This window comes from Aotus nancymaae, unplaced genomic scaffold, assembly GCF_030222135.1.
Source record: "Aotus nancymaae isolate 86718 unplaced genomic scaffold, 86718_ANA_hifiasm-v0.15.2.pri h1tg000039l, whole genome shotgun sequence".
Classification (NCBI taxonomy): domain Eukaryota; kingdom Metazoa; phylum Chordata; class Mammalia; order Primates; family Aotidae; genus Aotus; species Aotus nancymaae.
This window is the reverse complement of record NW_026988453.1, coordinates 9,738,237-9,764,057: the sequence shown is the minus strand read 5'-3', so window position 1 is coordinate 9,764,057 and position 25,821 is coordinate 9,738,237. Positions and strand designations below refer to the sequence as shown.

The 25,821-nt window shown below is 45.1% G+C and overlaps 2 protein-coding genes across 5 annotated transcripts in view; one reads left to right on the top strand and one right to left on the bottom strand.

The window, feature by feature from the left end:
* The first annotated feature begins 179 nt into the window (after window positions 1-179).
* EIF2D (eukaryotic translation initiation factor 2D) lies at window positions 180-24,579 on the top strand. 2 transcript variants are annotated; one of them, XM_012459294.3, is made up of 15 exons: window positions 180-362; window positions 1,265-1,455; window positions 2,897-2,980; window positions 3,957-4,047; window positions 6,714-6,821; window positions 8,254-8,507; window positions 9,004-9,121; window positions 11,035-11,080; window positions 11,502-11,605; window positions 11,723-11,872; window positions 12,243-12,332; window positions 14,312-14,407; window positions 15,668-15,788; window positions 17,832-18,006; window positions 19,760-24,579. In XM_012459294.3, exons 1-15 carry the CDS (start codon window positions 307-309, stop codon window positions 19,828-19,830), a joined length of 1,755 nt encoding a protein of 584 aa, XP_012314717.1. In that variant the 5' UTR covers window positions 180-306; the 3' UTR covers window positions 19,831-24,579. The 2 variants fall into 2 exon arrangements, with proteins under 2 accessions (XP_012314717.1, XP_012314718.1); XM_012459295.3 differs by lacking the exon at window positions 11,723-11,872 and having other exon boundaries at window positions 187-362.
* Window positions 21,521-25,821, bottom strand: part of RASSF5 (Ras association domain family member 5) — an 81,016-nt gene continuing 76,715 nt past the window's right edge. Inside the window, exon 6 of one of the 3 annotated variants that reach the window (XM_012459296.2) lies at window positions 21,521-24,736. In XM_012459296.2, coding sequence (XP_012314719.1) covers window positions 24,584-24,736 — 153 coding nt within the window. In that variant the 3' untranslated portion in view covers window positions 21,521-24,583. The remainder of the gene's footprint in view (window positions 24,737-25,821) is intronic. The other 2 variants (XM_012459298.3, XM_012459297.3) reach the window with 2 other exon arrangements.

Genomic DNA, 25,821 nt, shown 5'->3' with positions numbered 1-25,821 from the left:
GGCGCAAACCCAGGCCCTCGAGGGGATGGGACGGCGGGCGGGGAAGGGGCGTTCCCTGGGCCCCGCCCCGTCCCGCCCCGCCCCGGCCAGCTTTAGTTCCCGGCATCGCCACTAGGGGCGGCCGCGGCCTCCCCAGCGGCAACGGCCAAGAAGCTGTGTGGCCCAGGTTTCCAGCCGGGCCCTTTTCGCAGCCGGGCCCCAGCATGGCTGCCCCCAGGGCTACGGGCCGGGCAGCTGCTTCGCTCTCGCTTTCTTGACATTCCTTGGTTTTTGTGCTCTCCTCTTCCCCAGACCACCCCAGCAGACATGTTTGCCAAGGCCTTTCGGGTCAAGTCCAACACGGCCATCAAGGGGTCGGACAGGTGAGGGAGGAAAGGGGCCTGCTCTGCCCACCAAAACAGCCAGACATTTCTTCGGCCCGGCTGGCCCATAGCCCTCGCTGGTCTCAGCCGACATCCTCGGAGGGAGGCCGAGGGATATGCCAGGGAAGGGACCCTAGGAGGCACGGGTGGTTTAGATACATTTTGAGGTAAGAATGGAGAGGGGACCTGGCTCTCTTTTGGATATTCTAGTGAGTTTAAAAGAAAACGTAGTTAGGTCAGCGTTTACTGACTGTAGACTATTTAAGATGTTGTGGAGGATGCAGAAATGAAGGAATACAGGGTTCCCGCCCTCCAAAGAGCTTAGTGTCCCTTGGGAGAGATCGGATGGGATACCAATAATTAAAAGTGTAAGAGAAAAAAATGACCAGTGATTACTTCTGGCAGGAGAGACAGCTGGAAACTGAGGTGGGAGAGAATAAGGCACATATGGTAAGGAAAACTATCTGTTCAGACGGGGTCACAAATGGAGATTGTGTTTGGAGTTCTGTAACCAGTGCTTTATAGTTGTCTATAGGTGTCATGGTATCGTTATTTAATCGTAAACTGGCAGATTTGCAAAGCATATGAGAAAGAAGTGGGCCCAAGGGCAAGGCATGCAGTCAGAAAGGCAGGGCTGTTTCCTGTGTCAGGCTAACTTGTGTTGTTCACTGGGGCTGTCTTCTCACCCATAAAACGGAAAGGCATGCCCCAGTAATGAGTGAAAATAAATGACAATGGATGAAAAAGAGTTTAGGATGTTTCGGAAGAGTGTGAGACTAGGACATCTTAAACCAGGCAATCTTTCTTTGGCCCTTGTGATTTTATAGGGAGCTCTTTTGAGTTCCTGATATTTATTAAAGTCCATCCAGGCAGCATTGACAGTGCTGGTGTGCTTTCTACAGGAGAAAGCTTCGAGCTGATGTGACAACTGCTTTCCCCACCCTTGGAACAGATCAAGTGTCTGAGTTAGTACCTGGAAAGGAGGATCTCAACATTGTGAAGTTGTATGCTCACAAGGGGGATGCGGTGACTGTATATGTGAGTGGTGGTAACCCCATCCTCTTTGAACTGGAGAAAAATCTGTATCCAACAGGTATGACAACAGGATGAAGATGGCCATTACATTAGGTAGTTCTTGCCTAACATCTGCTTCTGTTTATTCCATTAACCTGTCTCCCATAAAATAAGCAAAAAATCTCCTAATACCATCCCCAAGGATCTTTATGGACCTAGCATTCCTAGAATTGGGTCTTTCAATTCTATGATGCAAAAGGTTTTCTCCTATGCAAAACCACTATAGGAGGGATTAAAAAGGGGTTAACATAAAGAGTGGTTGCAAAGGGAAGTTCTGGGATGAAGGAACAGTGACTAAGAAGTTTACAGTGGGTTGACTAGGGATAGAGCAGAGGTCTTGAAAAGGATGGAATTTCACGGCATGTACACATACACACACACACACACACACACACACGCACACACAGAGATAAGGTCTTACTCTGCTTACTCTGTCACCCAGGCTGGAGTGCAGTGGTGTGATCATAGCTCATTGTAACCTCAACCTCCTGTGCTCAAGGATCCTCCCACTTCAGCCTCCTATGTAGCTGGGACTACAGGCATATGCCACCATGTCTGGCTACTTTTAAAATTTTTAGTAGAGACAAGGTCTCGCTATGTTGCTCGGCCTAGTCTTGAACTCTTGAGCTCAAGTGATTTTCCTGCCTCAGTTTCCCAAAGTGTTGAGATTACAGGCATGAGCAGGGTGCCTGTCCTAAAAAATGTTTCTTAAAACTCTGTAGCAGGATTTTCCTAAAATACTGAAAAGAGATACTGGGATAGGAAAGAAGCTGGATTGATAGGCTACATACCCTGCTGTTTTCATGATGTACTTTAACCAGATGTCTCACAGGGACTTTTTAGGCTGTGACTGGCTTTCTAGGATTCTTTGCCTTCTCTGTCACAAATCTCAGGGACAAAGTCTCCTTTTCTCTTTTCCACAGCTGCTGCACCTACTTTATAACTTGGGGCTTTTCATCCTCCAGGGTTGGCTGCAACCGTGCAATGCAATATCCTTAGGCCACTCCTGCCCCTGATCTCACTTCCTTGCTGTACCTGAAGACAACCACAATGCTTTTTGACCTAGGGATTTTACTGCTAATCACTATGGAAACAGAGGGGATAAAAATTTTAAACATGGGAAAAAAAATTTGTATAGCTAGCTCCCTGTTCTTAGGTTACTTGCTTCTGAAGCCATACATAAAACTTGATTGGTTCTCTGCTCTCACTTTTTTGTTCACTATGGCCATTTGCTGCTCCTGCAATCCAGGTGCCTCTAAATCTCAAGTGACACCAGTTTCTTAGGTTTTTTTCTTCATCAAAAACGAAACCTCTCTGGGCATCCCCTTACAACCTCTTTAGCTTTTTGAGTTGAGTTTCTTTCCTTATTCTAATTAAAGCGACCATAGTGTTAGGCCTTTCCATTTCTCTAGAAGATTGGCTTTTTAGTGGTAGTATTTTCTGGATCTCTTTTTGTGCAGTGTACACGCTGTGGTCCTATCCTGATCTTCTGCCAACATTTACAACATGGCCTCTGGTACTCGAGAAACTGGTAGGGGGAGCAGGTAAGAGGATTTTCCTATATTCTGGCTATTGGCTGGAACCAACTTAGCAAAAGCCAACTGATTTAATAAACTTAGCCATTTCCTCGTTTTGTGTAGTTTAAAAATGGAATGTTTTCCCCTGTGTGTTTTATGTTTCTCACTTGGCCGGTTCCACAGATCTCTGGTCCTCTCTGGCCCTGTTGTAAGGCTTAAATAAGTGTCGTGAAAGTACTTTGTGAACCGCCATATGCTGTACTGTAAATCATTAAGCTGCGTTTAGGAAACTAGGACAAGATAGATCATGTTATAGGATACTCAAACTTTTTTGTTGTTGTTGTTGAGATAAGGACTCACTCTGTTGTCCAGGCTGGAGTACAGTGGCATGATCATGGCTCACTGCAACCTCTACCTCCCAGGTTCAAGTGATTCTCCTGCCTCAGCCTCCCGAGTAGCTAGGATTACAGGCGTGTACTATCATACCTGGTTAATTTTTGTACTTTTAGTAGAGATGGGGTTTCACTATGTTGGCCAGGCTGGTCTCGAGCTCCCGACCTCAAATGATCTACCTGCCTCGGACTCCCAAGTGCCGGGATTACAGGCATGAGCCACTGCACCTCGCCAAAAAGTACCTCTTTTATGCCAGAAGACTGTTAGGAGCTGAGTCTGGAGAGGAAGTGAAGGTTCTCACTCCTGGCTTAGAAACCATCATTTGAATCAAAACAAATATCCTGCTATTGGATGGGCGAAGTGGTCATTAAAGGCGTAAGCCACAGGCGTGAGACACTGTGCCCCGGCCAGGACACTCAAACTCTGACCTTTAGCCCCCTAAGGGGAGAAGGTCTGATACTGAAGTTGCCATTTTTCATTTTTATTGTGAATAACATAGTTGATACTTAATAACTATTTTTTTGTTGAGTGAGTGAGGAAATGATGAAGTATAACAGAGTTAGACGGAGGTTCAATGCAGGTTGTGATGTTTTTGTTTTGTTCCTTGCAGACTTGATGCTGCCTGGACTAGTGATGCCCCCTGCTGGTCTGCCTCAGGTACAGAAGGGCGACCTCTGTGCCATTTCCTTGGTGGGGAACAGGTACTGTGCCAGGCCACCATGCCTCTGGGGGAAAATCTTATGTGAAAGAGAAGTTGGAGGGGAATGACAACTTGTAAAGCATGTGAAAAAAAGAGTGAAAGCAAAAATCGCTTCTGGAAGAAGCAGAGAGTGGGCCAGCAGGAGCATGGCAGCAAGCCTATGGGAAGTCCATGCGTCTGGGCCGAGTGTATTTGCTGTTTGCTGTTGCTGCTCTGTTTTCTTAGAATTTTCATTTTTTTAGATTTACAGAAGAGTTGCAAAGATAGTAGAGTTCTGACATGCTCTTTACCCAGTTTCCGCTAATGGTAGCCTCTTATGTGACCACAATATATATTATTGCAACTAAGGAATTCACATTGGCACAGTACTGCTAACTAAACTACAAACTTTATTCATATTTCCCCAGTTTTTTTCACTGCTGTCTTCTTTCTGTTCACGTATCCAACCTAAGATTCCAAATTGCATTTAGTTGTCATTCTGTTTGTGACCTTTTTATGGTCTTTTCATTATCTTTCCTCACCCTCACACTTTCTCCCTATGTCCATATCATCATCCTCATCTTTAAATTATTTTTGATCGCTTTATTGAGATACAGTACAGTTGACATACAGACAGGATCTCACTCTGTTGCTCAGGCTGGTCTCAAACTCTTGGCTTCAAACGATACTCCTGCTTTCGCCTCCTAAAGAGTTGGGATCACAGACATGAGTCACTGCTTCTAGCCTCCATCCACTGCCTCTTTTTAAAAATAAGAAATAATTGTATGAATCACTCTGAACAATCAAAAGCCCCCCCAACCCACAATCTTTTTCTCCTAGAAATAACCGTTTTCATTTTGATGTGTCCTTCTTGCTGTTGTTCTACACATATATACCTGTGCATATAAAAATATATGGCTTAGGGTATGTGTGTTTAAAAATTCAAGTAAAATTATACTGTGTATGCGGTATTTTTTCACTTAATATAGTGTAGACATTTTCTTTCTTTTTTTTAATTTTTACTTTTAAATTGTTACATCTTAGTATTTAAATATGGACATTTTCCATGTCAGAACAAACAGGTCTGCCCAATCTTTTTACCTTCTGTGTGATGATGGAAGACGCCCTCTCCTGGTGGACGTTGAGCTTGCCTCCAGTTTGTTTCTATTACAAACGTTATCTTATTGATGCCTTTAGGGACACCATTGCCAGTATTTTTCCAGAGTAGATACTAAAATGCAGAACTGTTAGGTTGAAGATCGTGTGTATTTTCTGTTTTCCAACAAACAAGATGTATCAGTTTTTACTCCTACCTGCAGCATATATAGAGCCTATTTCCCTGTACTCTCGCCAATACTGGAGATGATGGGTCATCTTCATTTGTGTTATGCTAGTGAGTGAAAAATGACATCTCACTTTTTTTTTTCATGGAGATGACCAAGATGGACTCATTATATTGATAATTTCTTCTTTGAGAGAGAAGGAAAGAGCGATGGTAGGCATGAGAGGGATCAGTGTTTAAAGATCTTATTTTTGCTACTCATATTCTTCTATTTTCCCTGAATGCTTTGAAACCAAGCGCCTCGAAACTTTCATTTACCTATAGCAGAAATTACAGTTGAAAAGAATGATGATGTCACTGTTTTTCTCCCCTAATATTCTATCTGAGGTAGGAGGAAACTATGCAAATGGATATTTGGCCTGTTCACTTTAGCCTTTGGAGTGTATATGGGGGTGGAGCTGTGGATGGTTTGTGTTGGGGGTAAGGATATGAGGGGTTGTTAAAAATACAAGTCATGTTCAAGACTGGAGTTCTCAAGCCATTGACCTTTCGGGGTAGAAGAGAAAAACCTTCTTTTAAGAACTGGGAAAGAAGCTAGATTCAGATTTTGTGGCAGGAACTGACCTATAGGTACAGTTAGCACAGCTACCACGTTTAGAGTAAGTACAAGTGTTGGGAACTCCTACTTGGACCTTGGCTACCTTTCCAGGCTTATGTATTCCCTGACTGTTATCCAGCTAGTCACCCCCCCTTACAGGTAATATCTGATTGATCAATGCTTGAATAACAGAGATTTACTCATCTGACAGAGATTTCTCATCTGGGCTTTGGAAGTTACTGTAGTTACTATATACGGGGTTGTTTTTGATATCCTGGAAATATCCAGTTCTTAGATACATAGTTGCACTGAGCAACCCCTCTTATAAAGTCAACTCAGAAGGAACTTCTCTACTTGGCCCTGCTATGTGTCTCTTCTCTCTTCCCTGTGGCATCCCTCAGCCTAATTTATGATATATGAATTGCCCCCACCTTTAAACTTCCTTATGGGATCGCTATGACTTCTTTAAGGTAGAGGAAATAATTTATATTTTTGAAATTAATGAAAGGGAACATTAAATATCCTTCCAAGTCTCACCTGGATTTAATTCACAGTAGGAATAAAACAAAGGCAGTGATAAAGTCAGCAGAAGAGTTGCTAATACAGAAGTTTAATGTTTGGTCAAAGGATTTTTGAAATTTATAGGTAATCTGAAGAAAACTGAAAGTGGACTGAGTTTGGTTTTATGATACAAGACCTTCACTTTGGCAACCCTGGTATTTCTACCACATGTGTCAGAAGATGATCCTAACATGTGCCCTTCCTGCAGACTTTCCCTGACCCTGGTCTCTGGCTTCTTTCTTTTTAGAGCCCCTGTAGCCATTGGAGTGGCAGCCATGTCTACAGCTGAGATGCTCACTTCAGGCCTGAAGGGAAGGGGCTTCTCTGTGCTCCACACTTACCAGGACCACTTGTGGTGAGTACGGTTTCTTCTGTTTCACAGACAGCCGAGGCAGGTGGGGAGAGGATGGGGCCTGAGATTCAGGAGTGAGGGTTTTGGTCCTAGCCATGTCATTAAGCAAGTTGCTGACTCCAGACATTTATTTCCTTGCTAAATATAAAGAAAATATTTTTTTTCCCCTGTTTGGACAAGTAATGAGAGAGAAGTTTAGTTATTTTCTAAGTGAATTGTAGAATCTTAGACCTGAAAGGCGGCCTTAGGGATTGTCTGCTCTGCCCCTCTGTACAGTGATACTCATTTTTTTATAGCCTTGGTCAATCTGGCCCTAGCTGCTCTGCACATTTTAGGCATCACGTAGCCCCATGATGAGTGCTTCTGAACCAAATCACGGCCGGGTAGACCTTTAGGCACCAGGACAATAACCTGACTACTTTTATGTTATTCAAATTTCACATTCCAGACTCCTCCCCGTCATGGAAGTAACGCATTCTGACTGTAAAGGTTGCATTCTTGAGACATGTACCTGTTCATTTTTCTGGTTATCTTCTTGTCATTTTGCCAAAACAGTAAGCAACACTTTTCTCAAAAAGTGCTGGGATTACAGGCGTGAGCCACTGCGCCTGGCTATCCCTTGTTTTTAACTGTCAGTCCGGGCAGCAGCGATCAAGGTCAGGAGTTTGTTTCTCTCCCCGCACCTTGAAAAAATATTTATGGTATTTACCTGATCAGAATAGCCCTAACATACCCTTCGGGTTTACTGTGAACAATACTGATAAGCATTGCCATAGTTATTAGTTAAAACTTAGTTTGATTCGCGTAATGTTGGCTGAGATAAAGCTTTTTGCTTCTCTGTGTGCTTTGCTATGTGGCATCGCTTTTTTTCCTGTCTTCCTAAGGCTTAGTGGCATAAAACCATGATAACCTCTGCTTTCCAAGTTCGACTGCATTTGGTGTAGCACAGATGCCATTGACTTTGCAAGCCTTGAGCAGTCCACGTGTTTGTGTTTTATTACATATGCTGAGCCTTGGGTTTGCATTTCACCAAACAGATATTACAGATGCATTGGCAATCTTATTGTTTATATTTAATTCAAATTGGTTTTGTTATTAACTCAGATGGAGGGAACATTTTTGGGAGTCTATCTTAAACTCTTTTTTCTTTACTCTTTCTTAGTCCTGGGGTGTCTATTAATAGTATTATTCTTTTGGGATAGGGAGGAGACCAGACTTATTCTCTCCATTTCAGAGAGGAGGAAACTGAGGCATGGGACTTTTGGGCCCAGAATTGAAAATGCACTTGAGATGAGGGCACAGGCTCTCTGCCCCTCCTGGCCACTCCTGCGCGTTGGCTCTTTGCTATCTCTGACGTCACTGCTGACTCTTCTGTGGCCAGGGTTGGAGAGTATTGTGGCTGCTGTTCGGTGTTTCTGACATGAGATTTTTCCAGGCGGTCTGGAAACAAGTCCTCTCTACCTTCCATTGCTCCACTGGCCCTGAATTCAGCAGATGTCCATGAAGAGAAGGGGGCTGTCCAGGGGGACTCCACCCTGCGGGGAGACATGAGGCACATGACTCTGGAGGGAGAAGAGGAGAATGGGAAGGTTCATCAGGTGTGTGAGGAGAAGTCCCTCTCAGAAGCCTCAGAAGACACCAGCACTGGGGGCCTGAACCAAGACTCCACAGATGGCAAAACGCTTCAAGGTATACCTCTGGGAACAGAAGGGCCCATCTCCCTGCCTCTCAATTTGGGAGCCTGACGAGCTCCCCTCCACTGCTGACTAGAATGGCCCTGAAGCTCCGTGGGAGGAGGGGAAGGTACTTATCTTCTGTGAGGGTGGCGCAGCAGCCCTTTCACATCTTGTTTTTGAGTCCTTTCCACTTAAGTCACGTCTCCCTGGGCGCTAATCTCCCCTGGCATTTGCCTGTTTTCAGCTACAAAACCCTCCAAGGTTTCTTCTGGCTCAACTTCTTGGGGTGAACACTCCTAGTTTGGTGGAACTTTGTGGCTTGACCCCTTCTCTGGGGTCAACCCTCTTTAAAGGCTCAGTGCTCAAGAGAGTCTGGGAGCTTTGGTACCTGGGAATGGATTCCTTTCAGAGCCAAGGGTGTGAGGTAGGGATGAAGCTGGGGGTCAGTTTCTTTTACCAGGTGTGCTGTTTCCCTCAGGAAGGATGTGGCTCTTGTCTTTTCCCTGCAGAGCAAATGGATGAGTTGTTACAACGATGCTTCTTGCATGCCTTGAAGTGCCGAGTCAAAAAGGCTGACCTCCCTTTACTCACCAGCACTTTCCTTGGCAGCCACGTGTTCTCCTGCTGGTATGGAAAGCACTGATGTGGGCTGGAGGCCGGGGCCAGGGTCTCACGTGTGATCCTTGGCAGTAGGACAGGATGGGGCCGATGTGGGAACTGGCTGAGGGACATGCCGTGGAAAGAGTGGAGGGGAAGGCTTATCTAACAAATAAATTAGCTCTTGGGTTCTAAAAACTTAATTCTTAGCTTGCCGGGCTGTTAAAACAAAATCTTAAATTTTAGCCAATGAAAGGATATTGAGGACTGGTAAGTTAAAATTCCTGAGATTCCATGAACATTTCCTCTGCTGTGGAGGTTCTGGGCAACCTCACAAATCGGGCAGTCTGTCCTGTGCAGGAAGTGCCCCAGGGCAGCCTCTCCTCACACTTCTGAAAAGTAGGTGGGGGCCCAGATTAGGTTTTATTAGGTGGAAGAATTGGTGTGAACACCCCCCTCCATCCTGGCCCACCCCATCCAAAAACACAAGCCACCAGGAGAGGTAGTATTGCATGTGGATGGAACTGGATTTTGAAGACAGAGCCATGTGGGCTCAACTGCTAGCTCTCCAGGGTGTTTGAGCAAGGTGCATTTTATCTAGTTACTGGGCTTCTCTGAGTCCTAATTTCTAATAATCATGGGATTGCTGTAACGATTACGTAGCCTGACACATAATAAGCGTTAAGTAAATCATATCAGGAGGTTTGCTTATTGATTTTTACTCTGAGATTGAATTTATTTATTTATTTTCTTTCTTTCTTTTTTCGTTTTGAGACACAATTTCACTCTATCACCCAGGCTGGAGTGCAGTGGTGTGATCTCGGCTCACTGCAACCTCTGCCTCCCAGGTTCAAGAGATTCTCCTGCCTCAGCCTTCCTGAGTAGCTTGGATTATAGACACATGCTACCAGGCCCAGCTAGTTTTTGTGTTTTTAGTAGAGGCGAGGTTTTACCATGTTGGCCAGGCTGGTCTTGAACTCCTAACCTCAAGTGATCTGCCTGCCTCAGCCTCCCAAAGTGTTGGGATTACAGGCGTGATCCATTGTGCCCGGCCTGAATTTATTTCTTTTTGAGAATCTGGCTGTGATTTTTTTAAAAAGGTGACTTTTAATGTAATCTCTTGTCATTCATACTTAGTCTTCTTTAAGCTTTCCTGTACAAGTGTGGTATCTGGAGTATGTGGAGGGATACTTGGTAATTTGTCCTGACTTTCTTGGGTTACAAATAACTGAGAAAGGAGCCCCAGAATATTCTCTAGGATAAGATTCTGGAGTGGATTCTAGAAGGACTCCTCGAGAATCCACAGCACATTTTTCTGTAAAGGGCCAGGTAGTAAATATGAATATTTTCAGTTTTGCAGGCCGTACCATCTCTGTTGGAACTACTTGGTGCCGCCACTGTAGCACTAATGTGACCGTAGACAGTAGATAAGTAATTAGTGGGCCGGACCTGGCCCCAGGATGCAGCTTGCTGGGCCCCACTCCAGGCCAGGCTGCCCACAGTGTGAGTTTGCCATTGGAACTTTAGAGGCCACAGAAAGTTGTCTGGTCTGGGAGGAATCTAAGGCTGTATCCAATGCCGTAGCCACTGACCACATGTGACTATTTTCAGTTTAAATCAATTTAAATATATACAATTTAAAAGTTCCCTTGGTCACATGAGTCACACTTCAAGTGCTTACTACCCACATGTGGCTAACGGCTGCCCTGTTAGACAACACAGAGAACATTCCACGTCTATGGAAAGCTCTGTCGAACAGCACTGGTTTAGAATGTCCCATAGTCTGCACCCCTGTCTGATGCCACCCCTATGCAGAGAGTGGCCTGTGGCCTCTCTCCGAAGGTGGGGGAGGAAGGCTGAGGAAAAAGGCCCCCCTCTCAGTGTCAGGCAGGTCCCAGCACGACTGCTCGTTAGCTTAACTTGCCTTTTCCATCTGCCATCAGCCCCGAAGGACGACAACTGGACATAAAGAAGTCAAGCTACAAAAAGGTAAGCAGGAATCTTCTTTGCAGACCCATGCAGAGAGTTGTGTAGGGGCACATATGACACAAGCCAGATGGATGCTGGGGAAGCCCTGTCTACCAGGGCTAGAATTAAGCTTTCTGGCTCCAAGTATAAGGAGGAAGAAAGAAACTCTCCCTGGGCTGAGGCAGTTGGTGGCACCCACTCTCCTTTCTTCTCTGATTCCTTTATATCTGATTAGAGTTCTGAACGGCCTCACTGGTTAGTCTCTAGCAGCTTCTTGCTCCCTGGCCCTCAGGTTGGGGGCCTCCCAGTTCCTGGTCGATGAAGGCAGGCGCTGTCTCATATCCCTGCACAGTCCCTGCCTAGCTTACTCTGGCACATCCTGGGTGCTCAGTATGTGTGTGGAATCCATGAAGTCCCCTACCACTGGCCCTCTCTCCCTTAGCTCTCTAAGTTCCTGCAGCAAATGCAGCAGGAGCAGATTATACAGGTGAAGGAGCTGAGCAAAGGGGTGGAGAGCATTGTGGCTGTGGACTGGAAACACCCGAGGTGAGTGCAGGGGGCCTGTCCCTGTAGCCCGGCTGGCCCCAGGGCACCTGGGCCACGGCTGGGGTTGCTGAGATGCTAGTGTAAAATGTGTCTTTCTTTCCTTCTGCCGGGTTTTAGGATTACATCTTTCGTCATACCCGAGCCCTCCCCGACCTCCCAGACTGTCCAGGAGGGTAGCGGGGAACAGCCCTATCACCCTCCAGATATAAAGCCCCTCTACTGTGTCCCAGCCAGCATGACTCTGCTCTTCCAGGAGTCTGGCCACAAGTGAGTTTTTGGAGAGCAGCCCTTCTCTGCCTGCTTGGTGTTCTGGCCTACAGTTCCTCTCAACCTGAGTAGTGCTCTTTTGTGACTGGCAAAACCTGCTCTGCCCGTGTTCTCCCCTTCTCCCAAATCCAGCTCCTAGCCTCCTTCCCTGGGGAAGTTCCTCTGGACTAAATGAATGAGTAGGTCTCACCTTTTTCTGCCTGTAATTATTCTTCACGTGGTCATGCTCACTTCAGTCAGGAAAAGGGAAGAAACTAGAGGCCGAAAGCTGAGGACAGTCCCCTGCTCAGCAGGGCGTGAGTCTGGGCATCTGTAGTTTGTCTCATGGTACAGCGTGAACTAACTCCCGGGGTCACTTCTCCTCACCTAGGAAGGGGAGCTTTCTGGAGGGCAGTGAGGTCCGAACAATCATCATTAACTATGCCAAGAAAAATGACCTGGTTGACACAGACAACAAAAAGTGAGTACATGAGAAGGACTGCTAGATCTGTCTTTTTGGGTCTTTACCTTTATCAGACGTAGACACATTTGGGGAGGAGGTCTGGGAGGGGAATAGAAAACCATAGCATCTTAGAAGTAACCAAGAGCAGGGGTTTCCAAACCACACGCTGTGGATACCCAAAGCTGCTGTCTGCGGCGTTCAGATCCATGTATGCTGTCAACATCGACTTTAAGTGAATATTCTTTCACAAATACCCATGAATCATCTTTTTTTTATTATTATTATTATTTTTAGACAGAGTCTCGCTCTCTTGCCAGGTGCCAGGCTGGAGTGCAGTGGCACAATCTCAGCTCACTGTAACCTCCGCCTCCCAGATTCAAGCAATTCTCCTGCCTCAGCGTCCCAAGTAGCTGGGACTACAGGCACGCGCCACCATGCCCAGCTAATTTTTGTATTTTTTTAGTAGAGACAGGGTTTCACCACGTTGGCCAGGATGGTCTCGATCTCTTGACCTCGTGATCCACCCACCTCGGCCTCCCAAAGTGCCGGGATTACAGGCATGAACCACCGCGTCCGGCCACCCATGAATCATCTTTAAGCGGCTATTGTAAGGAACAAAACGCAAGCTTAAAGAGAATTTACTGAAGTCATCATAGCTTTTAGTGTTTTTTTACTGATACATATTTGTACGTATTTATGGGGTGTGTGTGGTATTTTGTTACATGCACAGAGTGTATAATGATCCAGGCAGGGTGTCTGGGGTATCATCAACTCGAGTGTTTACCATTTCTATGTGTTGGGAACATTTGAAGTCCTGTCTTCTAGCTATTTTGACATATACAATACATTGTCATTAACTATAGTCACCTTACTCTGCTATCAGAGATTAAACTTATTTCTTCTATCTAACTGTATGTTTGTACCCATTACGGTATAATTTTCTTTAAAGGGGATGGAGATGGTAAACTACCAGATGAAGAGCATCCCATTAATTGTTTTTTACTTTAATGGCTGGGCACTGCGGCTCATGTCTATAATCCCAACATTTTTGTAGGCCAAGGCAGGAGGATCGCTTGAGGCCAAGGGTTTGAGACCCACCTGAGCAGCATGGTGAAACCCTGTCTCTACAAAAAATACAAAAATTAGCTGGGCATGATAGGGTGTGCCTGTAGTCTCAGCTACTTGGGAGGCTGAGGTGGGAGGATTGCTTAAGCCCAGGAAGTTGAGGCTACAGTGAACAGTGATCATGCCACTGCACTGAGCCTGGGCAACATAGTGAAACCCCATCTCAAAAAAAAATTTATTTTTTACTTTAAAAAAACATCATTATGATAAATAAGTTGAGACCGACCAGCCTAACACCTTCATTTTATTTTATGTTTTATTTTATTTTTGAGACAGTTTTGCTCTTGTTGCCCAGGCTGGAATGCAGTGACACAGTCTCTGCTCACTCAACCTCCACCTCCCAGGTTTAAGTGATTCTCCTCTCTCAGCCTCCCCAGTAGCCTGGATTGCAGGCACCTGCCACCGCGCCCAGCTAATTTTTGTATTTTTAGTAGAGACAGGGTTTCATCGTGTTGGCCAGGCTGGTCTCGAACTCCTGACCTCAGGTGATCTGTCTGCCTCAGCCTCCCAAAGTGCTGGGATTACAGGGGTGACCCACTGTGCCTGGCCAACACCTTCATTTTTAAGATCCCCACTTCCTTTCATTCCTCCTCACTAGCCAATTGTGATGCTAAGCTTAGAAAGCTGTGGTCACTTGTTTAGTAGCAAAGGATCCTGGTTTTCGGATTTATCCCATCTCACTTTCCCCTCCACCTCCTGCTTTTCCTAGGAAAAATGTACGCATAAAGTACATTGCCTATTGGACTATGGACCCATAATTGATTCATATCCTGAATGACTGTAAAGGGCATACGAGAGATGAATCCTGAGTTAGCCTTCAGGTCAGAAGAGACGAGTCTAAGATTTCTTCATTGCCTCTTCTTTCCCTTTAGTCTTGTGAAGTTGGATCCCATCCTATGTGACTGCATTTTAGAGAAAAATGAACAGCATACAGTCATGAAACTTCCATGGGAGAGTCTTCTGGCCAGGTAATAGGCATTGGCAGCTTTCTATCTCCAACTTTTCTATCCCCTCCCCTTAGTATCGATCACACTGAACTTTAATACTGTCACTATCTTAGTCTTTGATTTTCTTTCTGTAATTCATACCAAGCCAGTCTACATAAACAGAGGCTTGAGGAACTCTGATGTAGTGGGGGTCTTTGGAACAATTTGAGCCGATATAACTTAGGAAAACTTGAAAGGAACCACAAAAAGAAACATTAATTAAAAATAAGAACTTCAGGCAGGTGCGGTGGTGTAATGCCTGTAGTCCTAGCACTTTGGGAGGCGAAGGTGGCAGGATTGCTTGGGCCCAGGAAGTAGAGGCTGCATTGAGCCGTGTTCATGTCACTACACTCTGGCCTGGGTGACAAGATGAGACCCTGTCTCAAAAAAAGAACTTACTCTGTTAAAGTGACGGCATTTAAAAAAAATAAGAAAAAAATAAAATAAAAACTTCAATAAAATTCAGAAGCAAAAGAAGGCTGGGGAAAAGTTTCTTAAAGTCTTTAAAGGAAAGATTCTTAATATTCCTTCTTTTCCACCTACCTGAAAATAGTGTATTGTCAGGAGTCAATAGACTACAACCCATGGGTCAAATCTGGCCTGCCACCGGTTTTTGTAAATAAAGTTTTATTGGAACACAACCATATCCATTTACATGTTGTCTGTGGGCTGCTTTTGTGCCATAATGGCAGAATTGAGTAGTTGTAAGAGACCAGGTGACCGGCAAAACCTAAAATATTTACTGTCTAGCCCTATAGAAAAAGTTTGTTGATCCTGATATATGTGATAGCAAGAGAAAACTTGGTTAGATAAGAGGTAGAAATACCTCACGGTAAAAGTATTCTATAAAACATGTCAGAAAGGTGAAGCAGCACTCGCAGGCAGTCGGCTGCGGAAGGCACATTCTTGAGACAGGTGGTGGCCTCCACAAGGCAGACAGCAGATTCTCAGAAGGCCGGGTCACTGGACGGTTTCCGGGTGCTCCAGTCACTGATGTTCCTGTCTTTGAATAGGCGGGTGTCAACCTTGGCTGCACTTTAGGGAGCTTTAAAAAATACGTAGCCCTGGTCACAGATACAGATTTCATTGATCCGGGCTGCAGCTCCCTAGGGATTTGCTCTAATGTGCCGCCAAGGTTGTGAACCTGCAATTTCAGCTTACACCTAACTGCCTGCTGGTAGTTGTATGAGGGAATGGTTTCTGTTGGCTTTATCAGTTTGCAACTCATAACTTCTGTTTCAGGTGTTTGAAAAAATTACAGCCTGCCTATCAAGTGACCTTTCCCGGACAAGAGCCCATTGTGAAGAAAGGGAAAATCTGTCCAATTGACATCACTCTAGCACAGAGAGCTTCTAATAAAAAGGTAATTTTTAAAAGACAACAATGTTCGAGGATGGCGCTTTAATGTTCCTGCCAAGTTCTGGGACCTAATGTGATCACAGGTTTTTAGATTGGCCTCAAACACATCAAAATATTTTATGAAACACTCATGTTTGTGTGCCTGGGCTGGGCTCTGTATGAAACAGGTAAAGCTGACCCCCCTACTCACTGCCCTCTAGGATTTTGTTCTGGAAACTTGCTAGAGCCTGGTTCCAAAAGTAAATAAGATTTTATTTTTATTTTTTTCTTAGAACTATGTTACGGGCATTCAGCTCCCAAACATGCGTTCACCTCTTAGGCCTTGCTCAACGAAAATAACTTGTAAAAGACTTGTTAAAGGACCTGAGTGCATTTAGCTTAGCAACACAACGTTATGGGGAACCAATGACATCTCTCCTCAAATGTGTGCAAAGCTGTCCCCTGCAAAGTGGTGCACTTATTCTATGTGCCTTGAGAAGACAGAAATAGGATTATTAGATGGAAATTCCAAGAACACAGACTTGAGTTCAAAATAAAGAACTTTGTATAGCATACAGTTATGAGCATGGGCTTTGGATAGAACTGGGTTCACACGCAACCGCTTCAGCGTGTTACTTAATCTCTTTTTGTGTGAGTTTTACTGCATGACAAATGGGGATAACATCCATGGCTGAAGCACTTGGCATATAAATACTTGGTTCTCAATCACTGAGAACCAGTAATGATAACCTTTATAATAATTAGTAATAGTATTTATTGAGTGTTTATGTGCCAGACACATAATTTAAACAGTAATTTTCTGTTAATGAAAATAGAATTGTCCAAAATTGAAATTGTTGCTTCATAAAATATTGAACATTTTTCTGGAGGGTCTGCAAGCAAAGATTAGGTGGCCACTTGTTGGGGGAGGATGTAGTTGGGGCTTCATGCATCAGGTGGGCAGTTGGAAGAGATACGACCTCTAAAGTTTTACTGATTCTAAGATTCTCTGGGTCTGGAGCCCGTTGACAAGCATAAGGCTAGTTGGAGCTTTTATAATCTTTATTAATAGCAATCATCTCCCACGCATCTGATAGTAACACACTTTACCATCTGTAGTCATGAATGAGAAAGGTTTTAAAGTAACAAGGGGGAGAATTGTGATATTTTAAAAGCACTAACATTTTTCTTTTTTATTTCAAAGTAACATACTTGTCATTTGTGAAGTTGAATAACAGAAAAATGCTTGAGTTGCTGACTAGATACTTGATATTAAGGAACTATTGTTTGTTAATTTATTTTTAGGTGTGATGATGGTTTTGGTTTTATGTTTAAAAGAGCCTTATCTTTTGGAGCTACATACTGTAATATTTATAGATGAAATGGTCTGATGTCTGGGAAGGTTTGCTTTAAAGTGATAGAGGAGTGGGGAGTAGACAAGGATATAGATGAATTGAGGTTGGCCATGGGTTGATAATCGTTGAAACTGGTGATAGGTGCATGTGGGTTCATATACTATTATACTTTCATCTATGTTTTAAATTCTTCATGCATCAGGTGGACAGTTGGAAGAGATATGACCTCTAAAGTCTTACTGATTCTAAGATTCTCTGGGTCTGGAGCCCGTTGACAAGCATAAGGCTAGTTGGAGCTTTTATAATCTTTATTGATAGCGATCATCCCCCATGCACCTGATAGTAACACACTTTACCATCTGCAGTCATGAATGAGAAAGAGTTTGTTTTAAAGTAAGAAGGGGAAGAATTGAAATGAAAGAATTTCAAATGAAATTTGAAATGAAAAAAACTTAAAAAAAAGTAGACATTCTGTGTGATACAGAGAGTATCTATCCCTCTAAATATATAACATGTATTGGATGGGGTAAAGAGAGAATCAGTTTAGAAGCACAAAAATAAATAAGTGATTTGGATTAAAAAAGTACTATTATAGGAATGGTGAGCCATCAGAGAACACAGGGGCTGAGGAGGCTGCTGAGGCTCTAGAACGCCCTCTGGAGGGAAGGGAATGCAGTCACCACCATCAGTCTCTGTCCCCACTGTCCCCCCAGGTGACCGTGGTCCGGAACTTGGAGGCCTATGGTCTGGACCCATACTCAGTGGCTGCCATCCTTCAGCAGCGATGCCAGGCTAGCACCACCGTCACTCCTTCCCCTGGGGCCAAGGACAGCCTTCAGGTGCAGATCCAGGGAAACCAGGTCCACCACCTCAGCTGGCTATTGCTTGGTGAGCATCCCCTCTGAAGAGCCTGAGGCATTGGTCTAGCTCAGCAAAGACCTTCCTGCCAACTCTACTTGCATAATACATACACACCACACACACACACACACACACACACACACACACACACCCCATTTAGTTTTTAGCAGCTAGCAAGAAGATGGAACCAATGTTTGAATCAGATCCTTTGGCCCCTTCGAAATTCAATGCTTTTTCTCTTCCACTATTTATTAGAGTAGTTTTCTTCCTGGTTGGTCCCTTTTTATAAAACATTTGGTGAGCACCCACATTTTTGTTCAAGGCCCATTGTTGGGGTTTTTGCAGGCATCTCTTTTAATCATGATGATGCTACAGAACTATTATCTGTTTTGCAACTGAGGAAACTGAGGCTCAGAGAGGTTCTGTGCCTTGCCCTGAGATCATCTGACTCTTGAGTCATACCGCTGGGCGTGGAACTTTTTTAGACTCCAGAGCCTAAGTTCCTTTTTTTTTTTTTTTTGAGACAGAATTGTGCTCTGTCACTCAGGCTGGAGGGCAGTGGTGTGGTCTTGGCTCACTGCACTCACTGCAGCCTCCGCCTTCCAGGTTCCAGTGATTCTCTTGCCTCAGCCTCCCGAGTAGCTGGGATTACAGGCATGTGCCACCATGCCCAACTAATTTTTGTATTTTTAGTAGATAAGGGGTTTCATCATGTTGGCAAGGCCGGTCTTGAACTCCTGACCTCAGGTGATCCACCTGCCTCGGCCTCCCAAAGTGTTAGGATTACAGGCATGAGCCACCGTGCCCAGCCTAAAGCCTAAGTTCTTTATACTAACTCTGGGTAACCCAGCCTCCAGTTTGTCCTCACTTCAAACCAGCCTTCACATCTCTACCTGAGTCAGCTTTCTTAAACAAATATGATCATATCGCTCCCTTCTAAAAAACTTTGTATGCTTCTTCAGTGCCTTCAGAATTGACTCCTAGGCTCAGTAAGCAAGACCCTCCCAGCCCTACTCCAGCCTTCCCTGCAGGCTCTCTCTGTCAGCTCCTACACCCCTGTTGCAGGTACCACACCCTGGTGTCCTTGCAGTTCCCCAGATTCTCCTTGCTTGTTCACCCGTGTGTGCTTCCACCTGGGCTGTCCCTTTGCCTAGCATTCCCTCCCACACCAAGCCTGCCTGACCTCACAGGCTCACTGGCCCAGCCCAGTGGTCCTGGGAAGCCTGTCCCTAAATTAGCATTTTAAACATTGCTGATGTAGCATTTTCCAATTGTGTTTGTATTTCCAGTTAATGTCTGCAGCTTGGCTAATTTTTTCTAATGTCTGAACTTCCTCTTAGACTGAGCTGCTTGAGCCAGAAACCTTGCCTTTTTCTTCCTCAGGCCCTGGCGTATAGTGAGTGCTCAATTAGGCAAATGTATTCCATGGCCTATGGCAGTACCTGGCAGTTAACTTATAGAGTTGAGCCCCTTTATGTGAAGAACCCCATACAAGGTACTGAGAAGAAATGTTACGAGGAAGAGGAGCACATGACTGAACAGACACGTTCTCTCCCGTGAAAAAAAATTACAAATGCCTGAAATACATCCAGAAAGTAGCTGTCAGTGTGAAAATTTCAGAAATATACACATCAGCCTTGAGGTGTAGGGATAAGTGGTTAGTCCCAAAGTTGAGTTTCAGCCGGGTGGAATGGCATTGTGAGACAAAGGGAACTGGTGGAGGGCCAGCCAGGGACCAAGGTCGTGCTCCGCTGAGGAGTGTGTGCTTTTTGGATTGTAGAAGAGTATCAGCTCCCTCGAAAACACATCCAAGGTCTAGAAAAGGCCCCGAAACCTGGCAAGAAGAAGTGACAGACTCTTTTGTCTCACGTGGTGAATCCGGTGGAAATCCAAGCTCTGGGCTGGTAATTTTTACGAGCATTTTCAGCTTTTGCAAATACAAAATATAATTCTTTACAAAAATAAATTTTTATTCTAATCTAAATCTGACTTCCCTCTTGTTTCCTCCACTTAGCTAAAACGTTGTACTAGTTTTTGAAGTCGGAGTATTCTAAATGGACAGAAGAGGCCGTGGTGGCTGCCTTTCTGCCCACGTGGTTTCAGTGGTTTCATTCCTTCCCTGCTTTTCAAGCAGGCCAGCCCATTCAAAGTTCAGGCAGGTGGGGCCTTCCTGTTTTTAAAGACCTTCTACTAAATATCCTACTACCTAATTAACTTCCTAGTCCCAAAATAGTTCCTTCACATCTCTAAAGGGTTAGTCACATAGAAAACAGAACCCAGCTGTTCTCTGTCATCAATCAAAGCAACATAAGAAAGAATTGACTCTAAATTGCAGCCCAATTTAGGCTAGATAGAAATCAGAGTACAAGCATATTAGGACATGGGTTTCTATAGGATGGTGATTCTCCCCCAACTTTACACTGCCGCTAACTGGTAAATTTGTGATATAACTCCAATATGACGGCTTTGATACAGTGAGAGTTTCATCCAACACATGCCCTCTTCAGCCTCAACTTCTTAACGTGGAGGTCATGGAAGAGGTCATTAGTAAGTCTTTAGAGGATCCATGAACTCCCTGAAATGGTGCCCAAGATTTTGTACGATCATTTTCCTGAGAGATGGACCATGCTTTTGTCAAATTCCCAAAGAGATCACTTGATGCCAGAAAGGAACTGAACCACTGCGCTGGTCCCTGCTCAGTTTGTGGAATCATTTCTCTGAATCTCTCCTTGTATAATAGGAGGGAGAACTGGGCTAAATTCCTTGAGTTCTTGGGTTTTACCGTTAAGAGACAGTTGCACTTGAATTTACTTCCTTGTTTCTTTCTCTTCTGAGTTTTTCTCGAACTGAGATAAGAAAGGCTTAAAAATATCCACAGTATCCACAAATTGCCCATTTGAGGCTTGAAAAGGAAAAAAGGAATGGGTTTGAAAATGTGTATGTGGCGCCTCCTACTGTGTGTTATCAGGCCCAGAATAGGCCTTTTTACTCGTAAGTAAACTCCTTAATTTCACCAATCCTCTCTCTACTGGCATGAACTAGGAAAGGGATTTCCAGAAATTGAGGCTAAACAGGATCCTGTTAAAGCCTTTGGCCTGCCAGAGTCTGCTCTGAGGGCGCATGATCTGTATAGCAGTAATGAACTATGGTCCTATGTGAATACAAGTAAAATGTAGCACTGTGTAAAGTTCTTTCACAAACTTGATTTGTTTTGCACGACCTTGGAGGAAGTGGAGGCTAAGAAAGATTATGTCCTGCCTTGTTGATCTCTGCTAAAGACACAAAGCCAGTTAGTGGTAGGGCTGGGTCTAAAATGAACATCTACCCTTAACTGTGGTTTGACCCAGAATTCTGCCATGACACAGTGCTGTCCACACTGTGCCCAGAATGGTTTTTCCAGTAACAGTGACACATTTGCATTGAGTCATCTTCCCCTTCCCCCTGTGAACAGAATAGGGGCATGTTCAAAGGCAGAGTAGAATCAGACTGTGTAACAGGTTATTTTTCCTATGTGCTAAGTCAAATAATCTATATCACTGTCAAACGTACAACTTTGAATTTATTAATCCTATGCTGTAACCATATCCGTTTTAAAGAAAAGCAGAAACTGCTTCATTTTTAGACTTTGGCAAAATCATTGAAAGATACAGTTCTTGGAGGTCTAGATGAACAAATGTTACAGATGTGCCCCATTCTGAGGTAATTTTAAGGATGTTCGTTGGACATTCATTCATTCTTTGGACCCCATTTATTGCATTCTGTGTGATCAGTACTTGAAGGCAGACAAGAATTTCTTTTTAATAACTTTAACATGGTTATTTCCATGATTACTGAGATGTTCCTTTGATGAAAGAGAAGGCTCAAGTGAAGGACTGTTTTGGTCATTTGAGCTAACCCCCTTCCTCCAGGTGAAGTGATCTTAAACTTTTAAAGAGCTATTCCTTTCTACCTTATTGTTAAATAATTTCAGAAGTAGAAGAAGTGTGGCTCAGCTCAGTAGCCTGGCCTGGTGTCGAATTTCCCTTAGCTCCAGAAGGCCTTCCTCCTTCCCACCCTCAGCATCTCCGCCTGTAATCAGTCTCCTTGACTCTCCTGCTCTGTGGAGACATGGAACAGCTGGTCACCCAGGCATCGCCCTCCTGCCTACGCATTCGGACAATTTCCTCCAAATTATTTGAACAGTAGCCTTCATTCCTCTGCTCACTGACAAAAGAAAATCTGACTCCACCAAGAAACGTGTGATCATCTCTGTTCTCAACCTCTCCCCTACTCCCAATTTCCACAAGATGGTGAAGTTCAAGGGAGACATTTCTAACATGAGTCATTTTTGCAACAGGCTTTTATTACTTTTTTTAAAACCCCTATAAGAAAGACATTTAAGAAGAAAATATCCTTGAAACAAACACTTACACACTGAGCAACACAACCAGAGAAGGCACTACCAGCAGTTCTTCCCACTTCTGGGAGGGAAGGGGTATCCTATACTATACTTTTTTCAGAGGCTTCGACCTCAGGATAGGCCTTGGGTCTAACTGTGCTTTAGATAAAGTCTGAATTGTCCCATAACTTTCTCATTTCATAAACACCCTTATCTCTTTATATATAGCTATATGCCTTTATGTGTCTATATACATAACTTTTTTTTTCCTTCTCAAAAATAAAATAGCCATCCCCTTGGAGGGAGGTTCTCAGCAGCATTCACAGCGGTTGCAGCAGGAGCCATGCCTTCTATTAATGTTAGAGACATGCAGGACGAAGGGAAATGACTCTCCACCTGCTCCCTTTAATATACAGCAGGGAGAGAGTTTTTCTAAGGGAGGGAAGTGATAAGGCTGAGCATGAGATGGCTAACCAGGGTTTTTGTGGTTTAAAAAAATCTTAGAGTTGCGAGCTTGTGTTGTCTTTGTAGCTCTGGAGACTATGCACAGTTCACATGACGAGGGGTCAGCATTCCTTCTGGGATCAGGGGCAGTATGGACTCAGCCTGGGTCAGGGAGGGAACTTCTGAAGCTACACAAACAAGCTTGGGCTCGATCCCACCCAAGAGGGACTTGGGAGGGCAGAGGATAGCCAGGAAATGGTTTCTCGGAGGCTGGATTGGAAAACCAGCCCTGCTTTGAAAATTACAAGTCCTTCTCCCTCTGCACTGGAGTGTCTTTGCAGTCCTGGCCGCTTGTTGGAATTGTTTGGCTAATTTATGTAGGATTCAGCCTAAACAAGAAGCCAGTACGAATGTAGTCAGGAATCTGATCCTCCCTATCAATGTGGTCTGGTATCACTGATCGGAGTCAAAACTCAGGCACCCAGATGGGAGGGAGGTCTGTGACCCTCACCCCATGCTGAGCGCGGGCTCTCCCGGCCTTGCCTCCCACACCGCGGCCACTGTCCACTTCCTGACAGGAGGAGCCAGCAACAGAGCTTCAGGCAAACTCACTCTGCTTCTATTTCTCTCTGAAAACAAAAAGGCACTGAGGTCGTCGGGGAGGCCAGGCCCACTGGCTCTCTGCGTGCAGTGCTGGGGCTGGCCGGTGCTTCAAAACAGAAAGGACTCCAAGTTGGCTGAATTGGAGGCTCCCCTCTTTGTAATCAAGGCAACTCCTTGGGCAGCACCGAGAGATCCCAGAGTCCCAGTGGGAGGAGGGAGGCAGTGCTGGAGGCCGAGGGGGAACCCAAGCAGCCCAGGCCCTCCTCTGCTCTCTAGCTGGGGGAAGGCTGAAGACAGCTTGGACACGTTTCTCTGCATCACTTTTTGGCTTTCTCTTACTGCCTGATTTTTGTGCTCAGCAGGAGACTTTTTAAATGGTCAATGGCTGGCATCCCCTTGCAGAAACACTTGAGGATGATGACAACATTAAATTCAAATTTGTAAATGAAAAACAAACAGTTTGTTGACAAACATGTGACTAAGTACCACACATACGCAGATATATGCCTTTGGGTTTCCATGTGCAGTGTGGGCCAGGGCCAGGGCCACGGCCAGGGAAGGCTGCAGCTTCTCCGGAGATCTCTGAGCCAGCCTCAGCTTTGGTGCTCCTTACCCTGAGCATCTGGGGCCAGTCGCTTTATAAGCTTCCCTTAAGTGTGAACAACAGGCACCGTGGGCCGTGGGAACAGTCCTTCTATGAGCATTATCCTGTTTTCAGGGGCTTAGCTCAGACCTGCAAAAGGAATGTGCTACAACTTTTTAAATAAAGGTACTGTAGGTGGCAAATAAGAGAACTCAAAGAAGAATCAAAGCCAGAGAAAGAACACACCGCTCTAAAACCTTCCTTCCTTTGCCGGCTGGTGTGAGGTTCCAGTTTGGTGACGAGAGAGGCAGCTATTTGGTTGGTGAAAGGCTTGTAGACGAGAGAGGACGTCGGCTGTTTATTTCACATGAGTTCTGATCCTTGGCAGAGTCTGGTGGGGCACAGTCTGGGGGCGGACACAGCTGAACCCCCATGCAAACACTTGTCCATGGAAGAGACTTTTGCCACATCTGGAACTGCTGGGCAGGCACAAATGCACCCGCCAGAGGAGTCCTGAGAAAAAGTGTCTGTTGCAAAATAATAATTAATAATAAAAATAAATCCACGTGTACCGGGAGGAGAGGAAGTAGGACCGGTTACCCAGGCTTGCCCTGGGATTCTCTTAAGGCCTCCTCCAGTTTCTGCCTAAACTTGTCATATTTCTTTTGCACTTGTTGGATTTTGTCCTGCTCCTCTTTTTCCAGGATTGTTAGGAAGTTCTGAAGTTCAGGGATGGAGAAGGCATCCCACTGTGAGGTGAGAAGGAGATTTGTAGGGAGAAACAGGAGAGCAGACAGGTTAGAAGTGGGCAGGACCCGAGGGCCCCGCTGCCTCCTCCTTCCCAGTTCACATCCGTGACTCACACACAGTTCGCTACTGAACATACCGAATCAGTGAAGCTTGGGCTTTTCATGCCTGTTGTAGCCCAGCAACAAAATTCCAAATGCTGGCATCTCGTGACTGAGAGTTGCCAGTCCATGAACCATGTTTTTATTCTAAGACTCAATAATCTTAAGTTTGTGTCTAGCAGCTGAGGTCTTGACAGTGATGCTGGAACCACCCAGGCTTCCGACATGCACACCCTCAGAAAGCAGGTGGAGGAGTGGAACACGGACTCAGGAGACCAGGGTTGGGCCTGACTCCACCTCCCCGCAGCGGTGTAACCAGAGCACAACCTGCCACCCTTCTTAGCCTGTTTTCTCATCTGCTGGGAAATTGGGGTATCTACCTCCCATGACTGGCAGGTTAGATAATGAGAGCCTGGTTGGCTCAGGCCTCCCCTGAAAGGACCTGATCTCTGAGGGCAGAAGGCAAGTTGGACTTCTGTCAGCCTGACCCAAGAGCATAAGCCCTATGGAGACTCCTAAGCTCTTTGAGCGTAATAGAGTACTCAGGTTTTATCTGGTGTGGTCCTCACACTCGATAAGCGAGAAGCCTGAAGTTCACACACACAGGGAAGGCGGGGTAATCACAACCACAGAGCTTACTGCAACAGAACTGGACTAGAACCCAGGCTGCCGCACTCCCAAATGCCTAAGCTTTCCACAGGGCCAGCTGCATTCAGACACTCTCTGTGGAATACTATTCCAAACATAATCCTGCACAGATGCCAATAAATAAAGCAGATGGGAGCAGAGCTGCCTTTGTTGACATGGGGAGAAGGGACAGAGTCCCAGCGGCCTTGATCCCTAAATCTCCACAGTGACCCCCAAGACTGCTCCTTAAAACTCTAGGCCTCCGCTGCACACAGTGTGATGAACACTGAGACCTTCCCCTGTCGGTCATTCTCAGGCCATGGGTGGCACCAGCCTGGTTTCACCCCCGTTTATGTCAC